Source organism: Eschscholzia californica, unplaced genomic scaffold (assembly GCF_041429995.1).
Source record: "Eschscholzia californica isolate CP2 unplaced genomic scaffold, dmEscCali1.0.p SCAF_6, whole genome shotgun sequence".
NCBI classification, from domain to species: domain Eukaryota; kingdom Viridiplantae; phylum Streptophyta; class Magnoliopsida; order Ranunculales; family Papaveraceae; genus Eschscholzia; species Eschscholzia californica.
The window spans coordinates 23,755,602-23,777,318 of NW_028238483.1; the positions used below are offsets into that span (position 1 = coordinate 23,755,602).

The 21,717-nt window shown below is 37.6% G+C and overlaps 1 protein-coding gene, 1 long non-coding RNA gene and 1 pseudogene across 3 annotated transcripts; 1 reads left to right on the forward strand and 2 right to left on the reverse strand.

Annotated features, from left to right (window-relative positions):
- The first annotated feature begins 21 nt into the window (after nt 1-21).
- LOC147532680 (mannosyl-oligosaccharide glucosidase GCS1-like) lies at nt 22-9,155 on the forward strand. The gene is made up of 22 exons (XM_086645764.1): nt 22-1,128; nt 1,237-1,310; nt 1,465-1,716; nt 2,460-2,634; nt 2,830-2,916; nt 3,066-3,134; nt 3,243-3,336; nt 3,570-3,652; nt 4,102-4,209; nt 4,999-5,120; nt 5,318-5,425; nt 5,527-5,600; nt 5,948-6,073; nt 6,168-6,235; nt 6,360-6,509; nt 6,634-6,684; nt 7,156-7,212; nt 7,713-7,865; nt 7,999-8,090; nt 8,252-8,361; nt 8,687-8,750; nt 8,856-9,155. Exons 1-22 carry the CDS (start codon nt 820-822, stop codon nt 8,998-9,000), a joined length of 2,571 nt encoding a protein of 856 aa, XP_086501890.1. The 5' UTR covers nt 22-819; the 3' UTR covers nt 9,001-9,155.
- Nucleotides 9,156-9,668: 513 nt separating this feature from the next.
- Nucleotides 9,669-12,037, reverse strand: LOC147532681 (F-box/kelch-repeat protein At1g67480-like; annotated as a pseudogene). Its single transcript, XR_015227268.1, has 2 exons — nt 11,078-12,037; nt 9,669-10,642 (listed from the first exon to the last, which is right to left on the reverse strand). The product of XR_015227268.1 is annotated as an F-box/kelch-repeat protein At1g67480-like (transcript).
- Nucleotides 12,038-14,905: 2,868 nt separating this feature from the next.
- LOC147532682 (uncharacterized) lies at nt 14,906-16,328 on the reverse strand. The gene is made up of 2 exons (XR_015227269.1): nt 16,241-16,328; nt 14,906-15,175 (listed from the first exon to the last, which is right to left on the reverse strand). It is a non-coding gene; the product is annotated as an uncharacterized LOC147532682 (long non-coding RNA).
- Nucleotides 16,329-21,717: the final 5,389 nt, after the last annotated feature.

Here is a 21,717-nt window from a genome sequence, read left to right on the forward strand (position 1 = left end):
TGGCAAAGATCGTTGACCGATGACCAAACTTCAAAAAAAATTCTCCCCTGTTTCTGGCGAAGGGGAGCAGCTCCTTTGTCGGAAACGGTTGAAAACTAGACGAACCAGATCTTTGAGGTATGGCTTTAAACCAGATTTGTCTCCAAAACCATCATCATCCAGAGGAGTTAGAGGGAGAAAGAACCTTGTTTTAGAGAGAGGAAGAGTGTAAAACCACCATGGAAAGAATTTTGATTTCAAACCAACCTTGATCAATGATGAGGAGTTAGAGAGAGAAAAAGAGCCTTGGTTCCAAACCCTTGATCTAAAACCACCATTAAAATCCTTTAGGATTGGTCTCGGACTGATCAGTCCGATACCTCGCCTAAGGTCTCAAATTAACCAGTTCAAAACCTCCCCGATTTTGCTTTGGTTTCGGACGGATCGATCCGACACCTTTACACCCGGGTGCCAACAAATGTTTAGGGTCAATGGGTACTAATATCAGTTATTCGGGTTTCTTTTAGCCGCTCCCGCGGACGTCATATTCCGTTAGTCAATAACAGTAAACGCCAAGCTCCTTCGACTGTCATCCTGGTGAGTGAACAAACTGCCCAGAAATTAGCGTTTCCTCCCCTCGCAATGTCCCCCCAATAGAAGCCCTCCCTCCCCGCTTCACATTTATCTTCACTTAAAACACAAGAAGATCAACAAAACCAATTCCCAGATTACAGTACTCAATTCAGTCTCCTTCCTATCAGAATCAAATTCAGTTGCTTCAATCAATGATCAAAAACCCTAATTTCATCATTTAGATCTTTTGAAACTCTAATTTAAGAAATGGCTGGAAGTACAAAACGAACTTCTGCTCGAAGCAGGAGTAAATCATCAGACGATGTCGACGAGGATGATCCATTGGTTAATCGAAAACTGATTTCAAGAAACAGAAAGCCTGGAACTAGAGATAATAATAATAATAGTTCAATTAAGATTCTTAAAGTTAATCTTAGATATCTTCTATTATTTGGTATTTTTGCGTGTCTAGTTTTCATTTTCATGATTTATTATCTTCTTACACATGTTGAAGAAGTTCAGAAGCTTAGTGTTATCACTCCATTTCCTGCACCAAAAATTATGGATCTTCCACAGGTTAATAATCGAAGTTTCTAGCATTTTAGTTTTCTGTGATTTTGCTTTGTTATTATATCTTTTCAAGTTTAGGTTATGATTTTTGGATGAAATTTTTGAAAATTGTAGTTTCAAGGTGACCATAAGGAAAGCTTGTACTGGGGAACCTATCGCCCTCATGTTTACCTAGGGATTCGTGCTAGGTATTTGGTTGTCATTACTGAACTATGAGTTATAGCTATCTCCGATCATGTTTGTGTTTTATGGATGTTGTTTAGTTGCTTAATTTATAATCCGAGAGGATAATTTGCATTGATTTATAATGAAATAATTGTGAAGAAACTAATTTTTGTTTAGGACACCACGGTCTTTGATTGCTGGATTGATGTGGATTGGTGTAAAGGATGGGAGGTATGTTATGCGCCATATTTGTCAGGACTCAGATGAGCTCAGTAGCTACGGGTGGACACATCACAATGGGCGGGATTATGGTCATCAAGTCATAGTTGACCACGATATGACCTTGGCGACTAGTTTTCTGAAATTGAAAGGTGATGGTAGTGGCTATGGTGGAGATTGGTCAATTCGTGTTGATATGCAAACTGATAAGTATATACCCGAACTTCGTAATTTCTTATTTAAGATCCGCATGTAAATATGTTAAGCATTTCAGTTCATAAAATTTGAAATGTAGGATTTCAAAATTTTGTTTCTAGCACCGGGGAAATGATAACTGCTGAATTGGGTATAAAATTCCATGTATGAAGCCATTTAGTGCATTTGTCTTATGCCCCTTAGTTTTATTTTTTGTCATAAGACATATCTGTTTGCGCTTGAAAGATTCTTGACTATTGCGGCTTATAATGCTTTCCCATCGTTTATTATCGATTAGTGATGCACTTGGAAAGTGAATGAAGCATTTGCATATATCTATAGAAAATAACCCAATGGACAATGTTAGTTGAAGAAAACCTATCAATTGAAGATTCCCTTCTCCATGTGTCAAATGAATCAACGACCTGTAGTCAGTAGGAAAGAACGTATATCCCTCTGCTTGAAAATTCATACCACAGGGACAAAAGTCTTGCAAAGCCTTTGCTTCATAGCCAACTTCCATTTCTCTTTTGAGAAGGCAACATTTGTTCCTACTTATTCGTAAGTGCTGGAATACGGTTTGTCTTAGTAGGGATTCACTGTAAGTCGATTGTGCTGTGATAGTAGGAATCTGTACGGGTATTTCTTACTTTTAGTTCTAGAACTTATTTTTCTGTGAAGCGTAACATTTGGAATATAAATATGCACATAAAAGTGGGATTTTCCGTTGTAAACTGTTCTTTACGGTCTTCTTGTAGATCTAAACTAGATGAAGAAATATTGGCAACTGGTCATCTATTCTTCTACGTGGCAGATGAGGAAGGGAACACTTTAAACGCAGGTGGAGAGAGATTGGGTAGTCACGATTCATCTCTTCTGGCATATGGATCACACTCGGATATTGGAGATTGGGAACTGCATATAGATTCAACAGTAAGTACAGACGCTTGAATGATTAATCCATAATCTCTGTTTCAGGCTTGTTGTTTATATTTTGACTGTCGTGATTGTTGTGATAAAATTGTATGAAGTAAGAAATGCGGAGCCGTGACCAATCGTAATGATCAGATCTTTATTATAGATGGTTTTTGTTGCTGACTTTAGATGACATTTCTCCCAATTTTGCAGGATAACTTGGAAACCCATTATTCTGGTTTCAAAACTCCTCACTTTCATAACTTAACTGAACTTGTCCAGGGAACTCTGGGAGCCCATGTACGTATGATTCCCCACAGTACACTTGTGTTTGATTAGTATTATTCCCCCTGTGGTGTTGCTTTGGAGACTAAACTGTAGCTTTATCAGATTAAATGAGTTTCTTTAGAAATGTAATTGATGGCTCGAGTTATTGATTTGTTACCTAGGCGAGACGAGTGGGTAAGCTACAGCTACCTGACACATCTGATGATTCTCCCAACACCTTAGTTTTTCAGGTACGCTGTTTCTTTTCCGCATTGCTGACACCTTGTACTCGAAGACCGCACTAACAATTTCCATCTCATGTTTTCCGTATTTGATATTTCCGCACTCTTCTACACAAGATTTCCGCCAAGTTTCCTTTCAAAGTAGATATCGGGTTTGTATCTGGAACTGAATCGGAGAGTTCAACTGTTGAACGTGTCAATAGCATCACAGGTATTAGCTACAGCCAGTATCTCAATTTCCAAATACTTATTGCATAGTCTTTTATTTTGACACTGGTTCTGTACTCCTAAAGGTTTACAGGTTGTCCGTTCTTCTACAGCTAGTTTAGGATGTTATCTTGATGCCCCTTTCTAAGCTGTCTATGATGCACTGAATGTGCAATTTGTTTCCAATTTTTATTTGTCTTCAGCGGGTTTTCATGTGATGCTGTTGCCAAGTTTCAGGAAAGCTACTGACTAATCAACTTATTGAGAAACAACGTGCTTTTGAAGACAAATATAAAAGACTATTCAATCTAACAGACAAGGTATCCATCCACATTTATTCGAAAGTTTGAGCCCTGGAGTTCACATATGATGAATTCTTCTGTTGGATATATCTTTCCTCTTTCTTGTCTGTACTCATGAAAAAAAGTGGTAAAGTTGCTATTAAAGTCACGATTAACGGAAAATAGACCTAGCCCGGGTCGCGGTTCAATCATGACTCATGACGCGAGAAAGTACACCTGACCATATAACTTGTAGTACAATTTATATAACTTGTAGTACAATTTCTTGGTGAACATGATAAGATTTGTTGTATGGCTGACCCAAAGTGTTTCTTTTTTAAGTCAAAGGGTCGAATTTGACGAGTGCACAAATGGAATGTTGATAAAAATATGGGTTTCAACCTTCCTCAGTGTTGTAATTCCAGTTTATGTTGACAAATTATCTGCCTAAAAGAAATCATTCTGAAGCCATTTTATTGTACATTCAGGTCAATTCTGATTCAGTGACTGCGGGCAGGGCAGCTATTGGAAATCTACTTGGTGGTATTGGCTACTTTTACGGGCAATCAAAAATTGCTCTCGGAAAAGACCTGAGTGTAAGTTTTGAAACTACATTGCCCTGCTGAAGACTGTTAAAGTTGCAAACGCGCTCACACATAACCCTCCCAGTAAATCTCAGATCAACTAATTTTTTTTTTGAAATCCCTGCTAGTTAAGTACGCATTTATGTAAAAAAAATGACCTTGTTTCAATTGTTACTTTAATTTGAAATATGTCCAATTAGTAGGTTTGCTAGTATTCCCCTTTTTGTTTGCGGGGACCCAAGGTTGAAATTTTATTGACCTACGTGTCTCAATGAACAATGTTTGGTGCTCTTAAGACACCTATCTATTTTCTAATACTAATTGGGTTTGTTAACAAATTTTAAGTGAAAGCAAAATTGGGTACTGGTTCATTAGTATGCAAATTGAAGTTGTGGGTCTGCTCCTTGCTTTGTCTGGAGATCCAAGATTGATCCTTGAAGTGATTTATCGTTCATGACTCCATCAGTACTAAAAGTTAACCTTCTCATCGGAGTTTGAAATCCTTCTCTTGTTGGCCAAATGAGTTTGCTGTGCATTTGCCTGCTCATTACCTAAAAACATTTTATATGGATAAACTGATTCAGGTACAAACACTGTGAAAGAGTATGGAACTAGTGCCTGATATGGTGACACCATTTTCACGATGGCTCTAATTCAGGATATAAGTTTGTGTGTTATATAACTCTGTTGTTTTTAGGGTTGTGTGGTATCCATGTTTTCCAGATGGCACTTTCTCTCTTTATAAGTTCTCCGATCAACATCACCTGTCCTGTATTGATACTGTGATATTTTCTATTTCAGATTAAGTATGGTGAAGATTTTGTTTCATATTGGCCAGCTGAGCTGTATAGTGCTGTTCCAAGCAGATCCTTCTTTCCAAGGGGTTTCTTATGGGATGAAGGTTTTCATCAGCTGCTAATCTGGTGAGTTTTGCTACTAAGACTTCTCTGGCCATTTTTATGGTTCCTTCTAGCCATGTGAACTTGATGAACATTTTTTCAGTTGCTTGTGTTGTTAAGAACTAGTAATGCATTTGCTCTTTCGGGTGTTATTGCTGAAGTCATCAGTTCCAATGTTTATCTGGTGCTGTGTGTTCTGCGTCTTTTTTTTTTTACCACAGCCGTTGGGACATAGAAATTTGCTTGGACATCATTGGACACTGGCTAGACTTGATGAATGTTGATGGGTGGATACCCCGTGAACAAATCTTAGGTGCTGAAGCTCTGAGGTAATATGAGTAATTTTAAACTAAATTATGTGTATATTATGTGATCGAGGTTTCATGTACAATAGTTATAATCCTTACAATCTTGATACGGAATGTTGCAGTAAAGTTCCACAGGAATTTGTTCCTCAACACCCAACAAATGGAAATCCACCAACTTTGTTCCTCGCCCTACAAGGTTAGGTTTCTCTTCTGTGTTCATATTTTGGTACTTTTGTAAATGACAATTTGAATTTATTTTATAGTTTTTGTTTCGTTCTGGTTCCTCTACACACACTTTGGTGAGAGGACATCATACTGGCACTGCAACAAGTGGTTAAGTGATGACCTCTACAACTTCGCCAGTTGTTGTTTTGCTCGTTTTATTTCCATCCTTTTTTTTGTGTTTTTTCTTAGTAGAGCTTTTTCCTTCAATTGTGAAGCTGGAAAAGAAATACATTATCATATTCCAATTATTTCCCGCAAATTATGCATGATGTCAATACGAATGATAGAATCCATTTTCACATTGAGAACTTGTTTCAGATTTAGTTCGTGGCACAATTAAAAACAAATTTACTACCAGTGAGAGAAACAAGATTTCTTCGTTCTTAGATAGGGCTTTTGTTCGCCTGGAAGCCTGGTTCCAGTGGTTCAATACTACACAGACAGGTAAGTTTGATTTTTTATACTGGATGTTGGTTGAAAGTGTCATTGTGTGTCATTTATAAGTCTTTATAAGATGAAGCTGCTATATGTACTTCAGGAAAGGATAACGGCAGCTATTATTGGCATGGGAGAGACCAAACAATAACTCGTGAACTAAATCCAAAGGTATCTTATTGCACCCTTGTTGTTCTCCACTCTCTTAATAAGTAACTATCTCTGAATCCGTTACTGATGTAACATACATCAACAATTGTCATGTTATGTTAGTCATTTGTATATCGATTTCCAGACACTCTCCTCTGGTTTGGATGATTATCCACGCGCATCACACCCCAATGAGGAAGAGCGCCACTTGGATTTACGATGTTGGATGCTTCTCGCTGCAGATTGCATGCAGTCAATCACCGATCTTCTTGGAAAGAAAAATGACATGGGGAAGGTATTATGATGAAAAAATTCATCTTATAAGCTCAACAAAAGGGAGAAAACAATTTATCTTATTACTTATAAGCTTCAAGCTTTATTTGTTGGATTAAAAGGGCCTTGAATTTCAATATCTGCAGGAATATCAATCCATGGCTCGACTGCTTTCCAACTTTGAGCTTCTAAATAAGGTAGTCTCTATTTTCTTACGCCTCTGATGTTGGTTTCGATCATCAACCAATCTTATAACGTAAGTAATTGAGATCCAGGAAATATGAAGCTGTTTCAACAACTGAAATCTAACCTAGATTATGTAATCTTCATAAAATAGGTGATTGAGATCCTTATCAACTGTATGTTTCCTTTATGATCTTGCTGATGTTTTTAGCCATCCAAACATCCTTTTCGTTGTCGTACTTGCTAACATGTTACTTGTTTTCTAGTGCTGAGATTTTTTTACCTTTTCTTTGGCTTTCTGCCTTTACATTGTTCTATGTTATCGATATTTGTAGTTAAATATATATACTTCAAATATCTATATCTTATCTATGGATATGAAATGCCTGAACCCTGAAGTTGTTATAAGAATTCAAGAAGATCTGGAAGTTGCTTTAGCAGCTTTAATGTATTTTTTGCCGAAGTACTAATATATTATTTTGCAGATGCACTTGGATGATGTTTCTGGCGCATATTTTGATTTTGGGAATCACACTGAAAAGGTATTTTCCACCAAGTAATCGTTTGTTCGGAAGTACTACTTGTTTATGGTTCTGTTAATACTCGTTAGACAGTCATGACTTTTGGTGTTCTAAGGGCACTACATCTGAACCCCACCAAACCAGAAGAAAAGCACACATTTTCTAATTCCTCAATCCTCTTAGTTTCGTTTGGTTTCTAATTCCTCAATTGTTTGAGGGGACTTCAATGGGGCTTTCTGATAAGTTTACATTCATAAAAGCATGGAGTATATTCGAGTAAATCACAAGTCAGAGCAAATATTCTATTTTGATTTTTGGATATCCAAATCTCATGCTTAGTATCAACTTGCGTGACTCCAATGAAAGCTGGGGGCATGATTTTAATTTTTTCTATTCTGTCATAACCTACCCTTGTCTTGTATTGTTCGGTTTGGTTACCTTCAATCCGTCGTTCAGATATTCCTATTATTTGCTTGCGGAATTTGCTTTCAAAACCAAAAGTCTGGCTTAATACTTGGTAGGTTCGGTTAAGTTGGCGACAAACAGGAGCCTTAGGCAGCAACCATGCCGGTCGAGAGCTTGTGCGAGAAGTTAAGGAAGCACCACAGTTGAGACTAGTTCCTCATATTGGTTATGTCAGCCTTTTCCCGTTTATGATGGGGATTATTCCGCCTGTAAGTTTCATTAAGAAAACATTACAGCTTTCGTGTATATATGTTGATAAATTTTATCTGGTCACAAAACGACACTAGGTACTTTGTCTTTTTTCTCTCTTAATTAACTCTTCATGCTTCCGGAGTTATGTAGGATTCTCCAATACTAGGAAAACAACTTGATCACATTTCAAATCGAAGTACATTGTGGACAAATTACGGCCTCCGCTCTCTTGCCAAATCGAGGTATCATTCTTCTCCAGCAAAAGTCTTTTCTTGAGATATTATGTAGAATTCATCTTTCCTTAAAGAGACTTCCTTTTTTTACTTTTTTTCATTATAACAACTCAGTTGCTTGATGTATTTGGGATCATAAAAAATACTAATTAACATTGTCTCTGTGGCAGCACTTTGTACATGAAACGCAACACGGAGCATGACCCACCATATTGGAGAGGCCCAATTTGGATGAATATGAACTACTTGATTCTTTCAGCTCTTCACCATTACTCTCTAGGTATTTATTATAAACGAAACAAACTACTCGTATGCCTAAATACATTAATCTGCATATATCTTTATCAAAACATGGCTGTTGCAACTGTTCCAATGATTAATAGATTTTGACACCTTGGAAAACAGATGAGAAAAACAAAATAACTCATTTTTCTCCACAAAACTATATGAAAATGGATTTGTAGTTCGACGCACAAACTATCAAAGGCTTTGCTTTATTCACTTCTCTAATTTGCTCTTTTAGTTACAGAAGAGAGCAGTAAACAGAGTGAATACTGAGTGGCACCACTCTTCGTTTTTATACTCTTTTTTCCATATTTTGGCAGAGGATGGACCTCATAAATTGAGATCAAGGACAATTTACGAGGAGTTGCGGAAAAATCTGATCAAGTATTAATTTCTACTTTTTTTTTATTTATTATAATGTTTACTTCGAACCCGGTGATTTGTCAGTTAGAAACAAGTTACTTAGAAACATTTGTGTCTCTGTGATAGGAACGTAGTCGATAACTATTACCAGACAGGGTACCTGTGGGAGCAGTACGAACAAAAGAAGGGGAACGGCAAAGGAGCACGACCTTTCACAGGTTGGACTTCTCTTGTTCTTTTGATCATGGCAGAAGCTTATCCTGAAATCTAGACCTTTCAATTTTGTAAGTTATACCTTGACGGTCACTTAATTTTACTAACGATATGAGAAATTTCATGAATTATTTCTTAGATATACGCCCCTTCTTTTAGAGGGCAAGAAACAACACCATTCTAATAACATAGATCTTTTTGTTTATTTTGAAATGATTACCCTTCTCGCATAAATTACTTGAAATTTAGCTAGATAGTTATACGAAGTTTTTTTTTTTGACGAAGTTAGTTATACGAAGTTGGAGGATGTATTTTCTTTTCTATTTTCTTAACAGTTTTAAATCTAATTAGCCTGATTCTATCTCCCATGCAAAATTCAAAAAAAAAAAAAAAAAAGAAACTCCTAATATCCTATGTGTGAAGTCTAAATTGAGATCATCTCCTAGATAGGTAGTTTTGTTTTTTAAAATTGAGGAGGCAATTGAGATCCTGAAGAGAATTCTCAAATATTGAGTTTCTTCTTGAGACCTCTTACATTTATAGTCATCACATTATTTTAAGACTCGAATTGAATTTTACACTTGAGAACTTTTTTTTTTTTTAACTCAAAAAAGCCTAGGTGATACTAGAGTTTTTCAGTTTGAGTTTAGTGTTTGTTATTGAAACTTTAAAGTGCATTAACCCAACCATATCTGTCTGCATAACCCTTCTGTTTAAGCCGCCATAAGCAAAATAGTTATACATGTGGTACTTTTGATTAGAATAAGTTCCTTTTTATCGAACCTAAAATAGTTGATTCATAATTTCATACACTTTGAAGAGTCAATTTCTTGGGTCAAAATTAGACGGAACCCAAAATTTGACTCGGTTTGAATCAAGCGAGTCAGAATCAGAAGAATCATACTCGAAGAATGAGGTGAAAGAGACAGCAAAAAGAAAACAGCCCATCTTGAAAAATCAATATAAACTCCTAACTTAGTCAATAGAGGACCGAACGAATATCATAAATAAATTTTAGAACATAAGAAGAAAAGTATAATGAAAGCAGCAAGCAAATGCAGTAGCATAATCACGCTTTGATTGTAACACTGTTCAAACAAAGACCAGATGGTTTAATGGAGGAAGTCTGCCATTCAGAACCTGTAACTGCATCTGGATCACATAACAGTGTTCGATGATATCCAGGTTCTTTTTCAGACGAGAACAATAACAACTTCTCATCTAATACTCCAAATCGAAATCCAATCCTTGAACTCCCTGTCAGTTGTATTGGAACCATCTTCCATGAATTATCATCTGGGTTAAAGATTGCCAATTTCCTCTGATGTTTCCATTCCATACAAAACAATTTCTTTCCCAGCACAGCGTGTGCAGTTACCATGACACATCCATTCTTCGTCTCAAGCCAAGTCTGATTCTCAGGGTTGTAAACATCGACAAACTTTGAGTTCCCGACAGTAAAGCTAGATCTTCCTCTCATGATATAGAGTTTTCCTTTGAAACTGCTGGCGAAACATCCCCACCTAGGCCGACGAAGACTTTCTATTACAGTGCAGATATTCGTGTCTGGGTTATAGACCTCGACACTTGAGAGGCTTTCACCATTGAATCCATGGCCTCCTATTGCATATATCAAACCATTGACTTCTGAACTGGCGAAGTCATGTCGGGCCACATTCATATTTGCTAATGTACCCCACCTGCAGTGAACTGCAGTGAAAGAAGACGACTTAAATTAATCATATGATAATATGTGTAATTTTTTAGAAGTTAGGTGGTGTTTGTTTTTTTATTGCCTGAAATTTAGTCGCCTAAGTTGGACTTGTTTGAATCTGGGTTTTGGTCGGACACACATGTCATTTTAGGTTAGATAACAAATGTTCTGAAACCTGACTTGACCCGATTCAGATCTCTAGTTAGGTTTCGTAAATGAATTTGAAAAAGAAACACCAATCTTAGTTGCATAATATATGAAACCACGTATATTAAAAGGAATGAAAAGATGAACGGTGTTAAAGATGGAGTTTATGCCTGTAAAATATAGTGATTCCTACAATAACCGAAATGATATTTTTAAGCCATGCACAACGAAAATGCAGAAAGAGTAACATCCAGAGAAAATCAACAGTCTTTACCTGTTGAGGCAGGAATCGTACTGCAAAACATCAGCCGAAACAGACCCCTTACCCTCAGACACTATATAGCCAGCCATGATCAGAAGCTTCCCGTCAAGGACAACCACGCCAAACCCGGCTTTTCTAGGACAAGGCATAGGCGGAAGGTTTCATCGTTCTTGTCCATAAGAACGCAAGACCTCCCAATGGCTTCCCTTTCCTTCTGTATCTCCAGTCAAAATATAGAGCCATTCCTCAAGCCTACCAGCCAGTCTCCTGACTTTTATCAGTTCCTTGCTTTGGATGAACGATCTCCATCGTTTGCATACAGCACCCATGGCTGGGAAGTTGGAATGAGGGACAAGTGCAAGGCAGTACTTCCCCAAATCGTCAGGAAGTCCAGGTAAAATAAGAGTTAAAGTATTAACAGATCCTCTAGGAGTCGATTGGGCATTCATTTTTGGATGAGTTGGTATATTATTCTGAACTATAGTAGAAAAACACATTCCTGAATCTGTAATTTGTTTCTTTCCACGTTCAACACCGGGCATTTCCTTAATCGAAGGCAGCTAAACAAGTTATAACGGATGTTTATAACTCTTACACCCCATCAAACAGGAAGCTACTTTTGATTAATGAGAAAATAAGAATATGAAATCGTGGAACGAGAGAGTTGAGAACTTGAGACTAGAGAAATTCATGATATCCTTCACCTAAAAGTATTCTACTAGACCAATAGATAAAACCTGTTTTAGATTCGAAAAACTTCCATGATTCTGTCTGATCCAATTCGAATCCCATGTCCGAGCTTTTGCTCTTAGTATACTTCTTCCCAATTGATCTATGAAGAATTGCACCAAAGTTTATGTTGTAAGAATTGCTCCTTTTCCCAAACATTGCCCCAATATCTCTATCAAGTTCAATACTTGTGTTAAACACAGTTTAGCCTCCTGCAGCATCAATTGCTGAAGTTCAAAATCTCTGCTGCTATGAAATTGAAAAGAAAATTACAAAACCTAATTAAAAATAATAAGATCCCATCTCATTAACTAAAATCTTTACAACAAGAACTTCTAGAAACTATATATCAAAACTATATATTAAAAATAATGGTTGAGAATTAGAGGAAATTCAGTATCACCCATGACCCATCCATCACCAGCATCTCTAGTCACCATCTTAATGACGAAAGCAGTTTTTTTTTGTTAAGATAACCAAAGGAGTTAGGAATCTCATTTAAATGACTAAAAGCCTTTTTCTCAATCAATGAATATGACTAGAAAATATTGGCAAACCAAAACAAGTTAATGTTAGAAAAATTTATCCGTATATCATAATCTAATCATGCTACTAATCCGATTATGATCAAACAAAGTATTATGCATGAACATATATACACAACTCCATTAGATTCATAGAGATTATAGAAAACATAAGCCGAAGAGTACCTTTTGGTCCATAGCCTCAAGTTATTGACTTGATTGGGTTGATGATCTTCCATTTGGTTCTTCTCCTCCACGTTTTCTCATGCATGCTTGCTCATCAGAATATCTCGAATTCTGAATCTTGTCAAGTTGTGTTTCCTGAGACTTGGGTAGAATTACTCTTCTTGAGTCTTTCACATTTGACTTTTCAAGACTTTTCATGAATGAGTCTTATCATCTTCTCGATCTATTCCTATGGATCTTTGATGCCCAAAAGCCTTTCACCTTTGTGTATGGTCCTTTTAATTGAGTCAGTTCTAAACTGTTTTCAACATCCGTATGTTGATCTCAACTTATAGTATGTCATCTACATACTGTACCAAAGAAAACTGGGTCACTCCCACTAACTTTCTTGAACTATCTGAATTCAAGATTTCTCTTCATTCTCAAAGAAACCAACTTTTGATTACTTTGCAGAATCGAAGATTCCTACTCCTACTTGCATGCTTAAATCCTTCAAAGGATTTCTAAAGCTTGCAATTGTCACTTAGCTTTCAGGAAGGTTAACTCTCCTTCGGAATGTGTCATGTGCACATTCTTTTGCTTAGTGATTGATCATTATGGTTTTAAGCATCGTGACTTGAGAGATGGTCTTTTCATGGTCTAAACCAAGAACTCTTTGACCTTCTCTTCTAGTCTAGTTCTGGGAAACACTAATGTTTCCATCCTTGTCCGTTTTTCAAACTCTTTGAAAACCTATTTGTACTTAACAGGAACTATTCCTTAAAAAAAAATAGATCAAGTTCCAAACTTGATTTCAGACATGGATCCCATTCTGATCTTATGACTCCAAGCCATATTTCGGAGTGATTCTGTCATAGCTTTTGTGTTGGTAGCTCATCTCTTCTTCAGTAGGATTTAGTCCTCTGAGACAAATGTATGAGTCTTCAAGACCTACGAGGGGTTTGAACAACTTTGAGACGCTCTCAATTCTTTGAGGGCTCTCTTGTGAATCTAATTCGACTTATGCGGTAGGATCTCTGAGATCTACTATCTCTACCTTTCTTTCCATATCTATCGGCTAGAATAGATAGGAACCTCAACTTCTGACATTCATATACCACCATTGGTTTGTAATACCATTGTCAGTTTGTTGCTCTTATTGAATTTCGTCGATATCTTAAATTTCTCCCACTTGTCTTGTTGGAATAACTCTTATTTCAAGCGAGACACCATCATGAGCAACAACTACCTTGTTCTCTGATTCTTTGTGGAAGAATCCCCAGTATTTCTTTAGATTTAGAAGGAATGTGGTTAGGTAGGAAGAACGACCGTGTTGAGAATATATCCCATAAAGTGTTCGGAAGATTGGCCTACACCCATCATTAATCGACTTTATGTCTAACATGTTCGATTACTCCTACTGGACTCATCACCCATATGATGTGTTTGTTGGAGCAAGATGAGAAACTATTTCTCAACTTCTTTGATGGTCATCAAATTTCTGTCTTAAATATTCACCATCTCGATCTAATCAAATGACTTATATTTTTGTCAAGTGGATTCTAGTTAACTCTAGTTAGTGTTAATTGTTTTACATACATCCGTATGTATGAAGATTATTAGTTCACTAGTCATAGCTTCCTTTCGAAAAGGTGACTTTGAGAATAACCAGTTAGACATGTAGACCTCTTCATAGATCTACCAGTACTATCCCGAGGTAAAAGATGGCACTTTGGGGACTTTTACGTAATTTATGAATTATGCGTTACTGTGAACTCTATCGTAACCACTTATGACTTAATACGTAAAATTTATGTGAGTTTGCGTAAGGAATTACTTAGTTCCTAGTATAACCCCTAAAAGATTTAATCTTTTAGGTTACTTCTTGTTCGCCTATGGTTCGTTTGGATTTACGTCCTTGAACCTCCATTGATTACTCCTACTTGAACAATGATCTCATAGTTCGGTTCATCAATAGATTACTTATCTAAAGGCAATACTATTCTACGCATTCACCTACATATACATACAAAATATGACATTCATAAAACAAAGTATGTATCCTAGATTCGAATCTAGGTTCGCTATTTGTGGGAAATTGTGACATATCTATGTCTAATGGGCTTCTAAGTCAATTTTCGTAAAATTCGGACTTACGACCTGTAGGGTTTTGTGTATCCTATACACTAACTAGTGTTGTAAGCGGAATCTCAAACATCATATGTTTAACACTAGATTGCCTAGGATCATTATGCATAAACTAATCTGTGACGCCCCGTGTCCCAAAATAGACACGACCACGCCCCGGCAATTCACAGACGAGACAGAAATCCGACAGAGTCTCCTCTGTAAATCGAACCGGTCGCACCTGTAAAATCTGTCATGCAAACCATACATTCGCATACACAAAAAAAAACTATCGAGCGGAAGCTAAACAAACTCAACTCAGTTTCGGGTCGAAACCCGAACCACAAATATACAAACGCCTCATACAACACCGATACAACTTATAAACAACTCTAAGTTTTACGTATATACATATTAGAGTTTGGTTACTGCGATAAATACATAACTTGAAAATAACGAAAAATCATATAAAACGACATAACTCTGCTAGCCTCGTCAGACAAGATCACCGGCTGGAATACACACTCCGCCTCGAGGCTACAACAAAGCACCTGCACACTAACAACTGGTAGGGGGTCAGAATACTCACCGACACGAGTTATTCTGGTAGAAGACCAATCCAAAAGCCATCACGTTTTCCAAAGTTCCTTTAATAAGTTGTAAACATCATGGCAAAACGAGTTATCAAACCAGTTACTGTATATACTATATACAAAACCATTTTCCTTAATCTAGAAAGCAATAGCAGTGATTAGCTGCCCACCCATGGTGCGCTCCCAATAAGAGGAGAGTTCCTCAGGAGAACCTAGAGTGCGTTAGATAGTACCAGCCCATTTATGGCACTAGCTAATGCACTACGTCTCCTCGAGAAAGAGACCTACCCCTAGCCGGTAAGCCCCTCTCCCACTAAGGGACTCCGCAATCATTGAAGAGTTTACCTCATGATACATATATACCTTAAGTATCTAAATAAGTTTTTGATCACCGAGTTCGAATAAGAGAGCCGTCCCCCAATACCCATGGAAGGACCTGAACCTCATTCTCTTCGGTACCCTGTCATGCATCTAATGCGATCTTTCAAAATCAGTTTCATTCGTATATCAAAACCAATATTCATATTCAATTCATTATCTTATCAAACACGGAAGTGGAACAACCAATAGCCATATCACACACAAAGCAGAGGGATTCCCAATCAATGTCACCTCCCAGACGAGCGGTCAGGAGTACGTCCCTGAGCCTCGAACTGGAGGCACGAGCACCAATGGCCAGCAAGTGAAGCACTCTACTCCCACAGGTCTCATGACTAGTGTCGTCCACCTCACCGGTCTCACACGGATCACAACCGTGTCCACATGTCATCCTACCCTCAATGGCTACGTGCCCGTAGGTTGACATAATCCGCAGTCAGGTACATACAAGAAAATCTCCAGTAGTTCACAATCATCGTAAAACAGTTCGAAAACATTTCTCATATCGCATCAAAACATTTCAAGCATATTTCAGATCATCACATAAATCGAGTTTCATGCTACCTAAACTCTAGTTATAATGGCGCATATATAACTGTATAATCTAGCATATTCATTATCTATAAAACCATGCTGGATAAAGGATTCAGAACCCCTACCTCAGTCCTTGCTCACCAAAGACCTCCCGCCTACCAGACGACCTTATTCCTCCTCATTCGCATACTCTGGGATAAGGAAGAATAACCAAAAACACCGAATAGAAACATTAGGTTCTTCGATAAGAACCTTCGTAAATAAAAAGAATAATTAAAACAAAACCATGAAAACTTAAAAGCAAATTCGCTATCTTCGGAACACTTCAAGTGTCTATCGAATCGATCTCTAACTTCGTACCTATGTCTCCTGAATATCGGAAATGCCTACGAACCAATCAACCAACTTCCTATAAATTCTATTTCTCATTTTAGAGTCTCCATAAGCTGACAAATCATATAATGAACCACACCATATACATCTATAGCTGAAACTGTCCATTCCTATGAAATATGACAAAATTCGGGTAACTATCTCTATTCCAATTTATTCCAAAAACTAGTCCAAATATGAAATTCGAGCCGTAAAATAATTCGACAGCACCTCGTCTATATATGGTCACCCCAAAATAGTCCATAACATTCTAAACATGATCCTGAACATAAATCATTAGAAGAAGTCGAATAATAATCGTCTAAATAGCTCCAAATTTCGATCCCAAATGAAATTAGTACCACTATACAGTATACGAAATAGCTATCACAAAATCACCAAATTCGGACGAAATTCAAAATTCTGAACGGATAGATATGTAGAACAAGTCGATTGGAATTACCTGAAACAAATTTTGTTGAATTCCGACCATCTACCGCCAAGAAATCGAACCAACAAGATCCAAAATCCATTAGATTAACTAGTCGGCTATTTCATTGCTCTGGTTCTGTTCTACAGTGGATTAAAAGAAAACCTCAATTTGAGTTTTAAATTAAATATGTGAAGTGGGGTCCACATAAAGATTTAAAGAAAATTAAATTAATTCTCCAACCAACACATCATCCCACTCCATGCACGGTCAAAGGAAGAAACCGGGTTGGATTCATTTTAAGGCAAATGGGATGCCACATGTCGTTCCATGAGATGGGTTGATTATTTAATTTCTTTTAAGTCCTTCCTTTACATGTACTTCATAAATACGTCCCTCCATATATATACCAACTAATTCAACCTCCATTAATTACCATTCGACCCTCAATTTGACTTTTTCTAATTGCCAAATAGCCCCTCTTCTAACCGTAGTCATTTATTTCTTTAACCGAAAACATGGGATGTTACATAATCAATGAACTAGAGAGGGATAAATACCTTAACGCGTTTTTCCCTCGAACCATTCCAATCGCATGCAAAGATCGAGAGCTCCAATTGTAGCTCCTCTACTTGAGACACCGAGTGAATAGACTTGATCTCCCTTCCTTTCAGACTGCTAGGACTTACTAGAAGGTTGAGAAGAACTCTTCTTCTTGACTAGATTGATAGAACGGGAGCTTTTTCTCTATATTCCTCTCTCTCCAATAGCTGTATATTCAGAGAGAGAGAGAGAGCTGTATATTTTTCCACTAGAGAAAAATCCACACCTTTTATGTTCTCAACTGACCCAATATATAGACAAACCCTAATTAGAATCTCATTCAGATTAGGTTTTCTATTTTCGGGACACAGAAAAGATAATTACCAAAATACCCTTTTGGGGTATTTTGATAATCCCTTAAGTGTGGCCGGCCAGGGCAGCCCACCATGGGCCTTATATGGCCGGCCCACTTACTCTGGTCGGCCATCTCATGGCCGGCCCAATGAGCCTTCCTTCTATCTTGTCCCGAATCTCCATTCGGACCCTTTCGGGCTTTCCAGTTGAATCTCATCCAACTTTAGCCAGTTCCCGTCTAGTCAATTCTCTCCGATCAAGCTACCACTCTTATGTGTAACCCGTTGTAGGATCCGGTCTATGTTAGCCGCGAATCAACTCCTTGATCCGACTATCGTAGTTGGCTTCTAGCAAAGCATTACGACCCCTAATTGGACCGGACTGGATGATCTTTACGTGTGGTCATCGTTATCCTAACTGACAAATTGATCGCATTGCCACCTTGGTCGAAGGACACTCCTTCGGAAGGACATCTCCTTCAGACCGAATGGATAAATCCTTCAGTCTCCCACTTGTACTTAAAACAAGTGCAATGCTCGATTCCCATGTCGCTTAGTATCTCATCTGATACGTCACACCGTTCAGACTTTCTTGATCTGGGGAACAACTGTCAATTCAAATGATTAACTCTTAATCCATTTGAGTGTGGCCACACATTTTCCAGTTGCTTCTCCTCAAGTGGCCCGGAGATACTTAATCCTAACTTAATAGGAGGACATCATCCAGTCTTGTACTCCCACTTAACTTCATGTCTATCATGTCTCCCCCAGTATGCCGCCTTTATAACCTCCTTTTACGGCGCGGCGTTTGACGGTACCAAAGTTCGACATTCCTTACATAAGATGAGTGGAGCACTCATGTTTACGGAATCTCTCCAATCTTGCCTATGAGAGTTTGTGACGTTTTTCAACTCCTTGAAAAACTCTCATCTTTGGGTTATCCAGTGTAGATTCCCCAATCTACACCCATGTAATTGACTTAAATACCATATTCCTATAACCCATGGAACTGCGCTATCAGTCAATTCCCGTGCTAGTCTTCTTGAGTCATTGTTGTCCATGCAATGACCTGGACTAGGGACTAAATAATGAATCTATTCCATGTTCACTTAGTATGGTTCCATTTACTAGATCACGTATTTGATAAACCTATCTGGAATTCCTCATTATTTTGGACCGTCGATTAAATACTAAACCACGATTTAACGACGAAATAATTAAATTATTTCTGATAATAAGAGTTTGTAAATCTTGAGCCTTCTCGTGTAACTCCTTACACCCCCAAGTTCACCAGTCTAAGCTTTTCAGGAAAGCTTAATGCCTATGACCTTAGTATTACCACCATACTTAGTTAAGGTGACAGTTTAGTTTATAGATCAAATCTATATGGACTTTGCTTGTTATCATTCGATGATAATCTCCAGTATCGCCATACTGAGATAAAAATTCCCAAGTTTTAACTATTTTCTTTTATTTGTAAAGTTTGCAACAGTCTCTGCCTGGAACCCTTCCAGCTCACTGTTCTTCCAAGTCAAGATTGTCATCTTATTCTGGAAGTTTGCAACATATGACTTTTCAACCTTTTATTTTCATACCGAGATCTCACAAGTTCTTCTCAAGTACATTGTGTGATCCAGATCAGCTCATCTGGATTTGATTGGTGACGACCATAAATACTCCAAGTACTTTGCGACGTCGAGGCGAATGCTAATCATGTCCCACATGACCGATCTTATGCCTTTTGCATAACCATCTTTCTCATGCGTGCTTGCTCATCAGAATCCTTCAGATTCTAAATCTTGCTAAGCTGTGTGCCATGAGACTTGGGTAGAAATACTCCGTTTTGAGTGTTTCTCATTGGACTTTTCAAGACCTTTTCTTGAACAAGTCTTATCACCTTCTCGATCCATCTCCATATATCTTTGGTGCCCAAAAAGCATTTCACCTTTATGTGGTCCTTTTATTGAGTCAGTTCTAAACTGTTTTCAACATCAGAATGTTGTTCTCAATCTCTAGTATGTCGCCTACATACTGGACCAAAGAAAACTGGGTCACTCTCACTAACCTTTTTGAACTTCTTAAATTCAAGATTTCTCTTCATTCCCAAAGAAAACAACTCTTGTATTCTTTGCTGAATCGAAGATTTCAACTCCTAGATCTTTAGTCATGCTCTGGGAAACACCAATGTTTCCATCCTTGTCTGTTTTTCACTTTGAAAAACCTATTTAGACTTAACAGGAACCCTTCCTTTAAGCAAAATAGACCAAGTTCCAAACTTGATTTCAGACATGGATTCTATTCTGATCATATGGCTCCAAGCCATGTTTCGGAGTGATTTCGTCACAGCTTCTGTGTAGCTAGCTCATTTTCTTCTTCAGCCGGATCTCCATCCTCTGAGACAGATTTATGAGCTTTCAAGGTCTATAAGGGGTGTGAGCAACTTTGAGACACTTTCAACTCCTTGAAAGTTCTCCTGCGAATCACATTCGCTCTGCGCGGGAGGATCTCCGAGATCTACCATCTCTTCCTCTGTTCCCTTTTCTATCGGCTCAGAATAGTTAGGAATCGCGACTTCTGACATTTGTACATCACTGTCAGTTTTGTTGCTCAGATCGAATTTCTTCGATATCTAATATTTCTCCCACTTGTCTTCTTGAAATAACTCTTATTTCAAGGAAGACACCGCCATGAGCAACAACCACTTGTTCTCTGATTGCTTGTGGAAGAATCCCCAATATTTATTTATCCCATAAATAAATATTCTTTCTTGATATGCAAACTTGGTTCTCGGAAACCATTTACGTTTCATATCTATAGACCTTCAGAAAAGACCACTTTTGGAACCATTCCAAACCCATACTCTTATGGTGTCTTTTCAGCTTTTGACGGAATTTGGTTAGTTAGGAAGAATGACCGTGTTTGAGAATATATCCTAGAAAGTGTTCGGAAGATTGGCCTTAACCCATCACATATCGACTCATGTCTCACATGTTCGATTACTCCCACTAGACTCATCATCCATATGATGTGTTTGTGGAGCAAGGTGAGAAACTATTTCTCAACTTCTTTTGATGGTCATCAAATTTCTGATTCAAATATTCATCATCTCGATCCAATCGAATGACTTATATTTTCGTCAAGTGGATTCAGGTTGACCCTAGTTAGTGTACCAATAGTTTTACGTACATCTGTATGTACAAAAATTATTAGTTTACTAGCCCTTTATCCCTTTCTAAAAGGTGACTTTGTCAAATGGCCACGTTGAACAAAATTCACATGTGTCGTATGATTCAAAATCATTAGACTTAGAAATCCATACCGTTAGATCTTCTTCATGTGTTTTATGTCAATTTGACCAATGACAAAACATGAGTTGACCTCTCCGAATCCTTTGATTATAGCCTATCGTATCATTGTTAATGCTCTTGGTTCTCTAAGAACCTTTCGTTAATTTAACACTATTTTAAAACATCTGATGTTTCTAGAAGAACATAATAACTCTTATTAAGTTCTACCTAGATTAGTGTCTAAAAGAAGACTTTGATCCCTTTCAGCATCCTTAGCAACTCTTTGCTTCTGCTCCCTCTTGGATCCTTTCTTCTTTCAGTCAAGTATGTTATTTCCACGAAGGGAATCTACAAAACTTGCTAGATTAACTTAATTAACAAAGATACAAGAATCGGAATTCATAATTCCTTTTCTTTCGTCTTCCAAGTACTCAGGGTAGTTTCCTTGAATGGCCTAGCCAAAATTTTACGTCGACCCTTTAACCTTTTGAATCATAAGAACTCTTCTTATATTCTTTCGGTAACTGAATCTTAAGAACGTTTCTTAGATTCACTTTTCCTCAATGTTCTTTTCAAGACGACTTTCTTAGAGGCACCATCCTCTCCATTCACGACTT

Coding starts and splice junctions, on each gene's coding strand:
- LOC147532680 (XM_086645764.1), top strand. CDS start 820: ATGGCTGGAAGTACAAAACGAACTTCTGCTCGAAGCAGGAGTAAATCA. Junction 1,311..1,464: donor TACCTAGGGATTCGTGCTAG/GTATTTGGTTGT, acceptor ATTTTTGTTTAG/GACACCACGGTCTTTGATTG. Junction 7,866..7,998: donor TGATGGGGATTATTCCGCCT/GTAAGTTTCATT, acceptor GGAGTTATGTAG/GATTCTCCAATACTAGGAAA.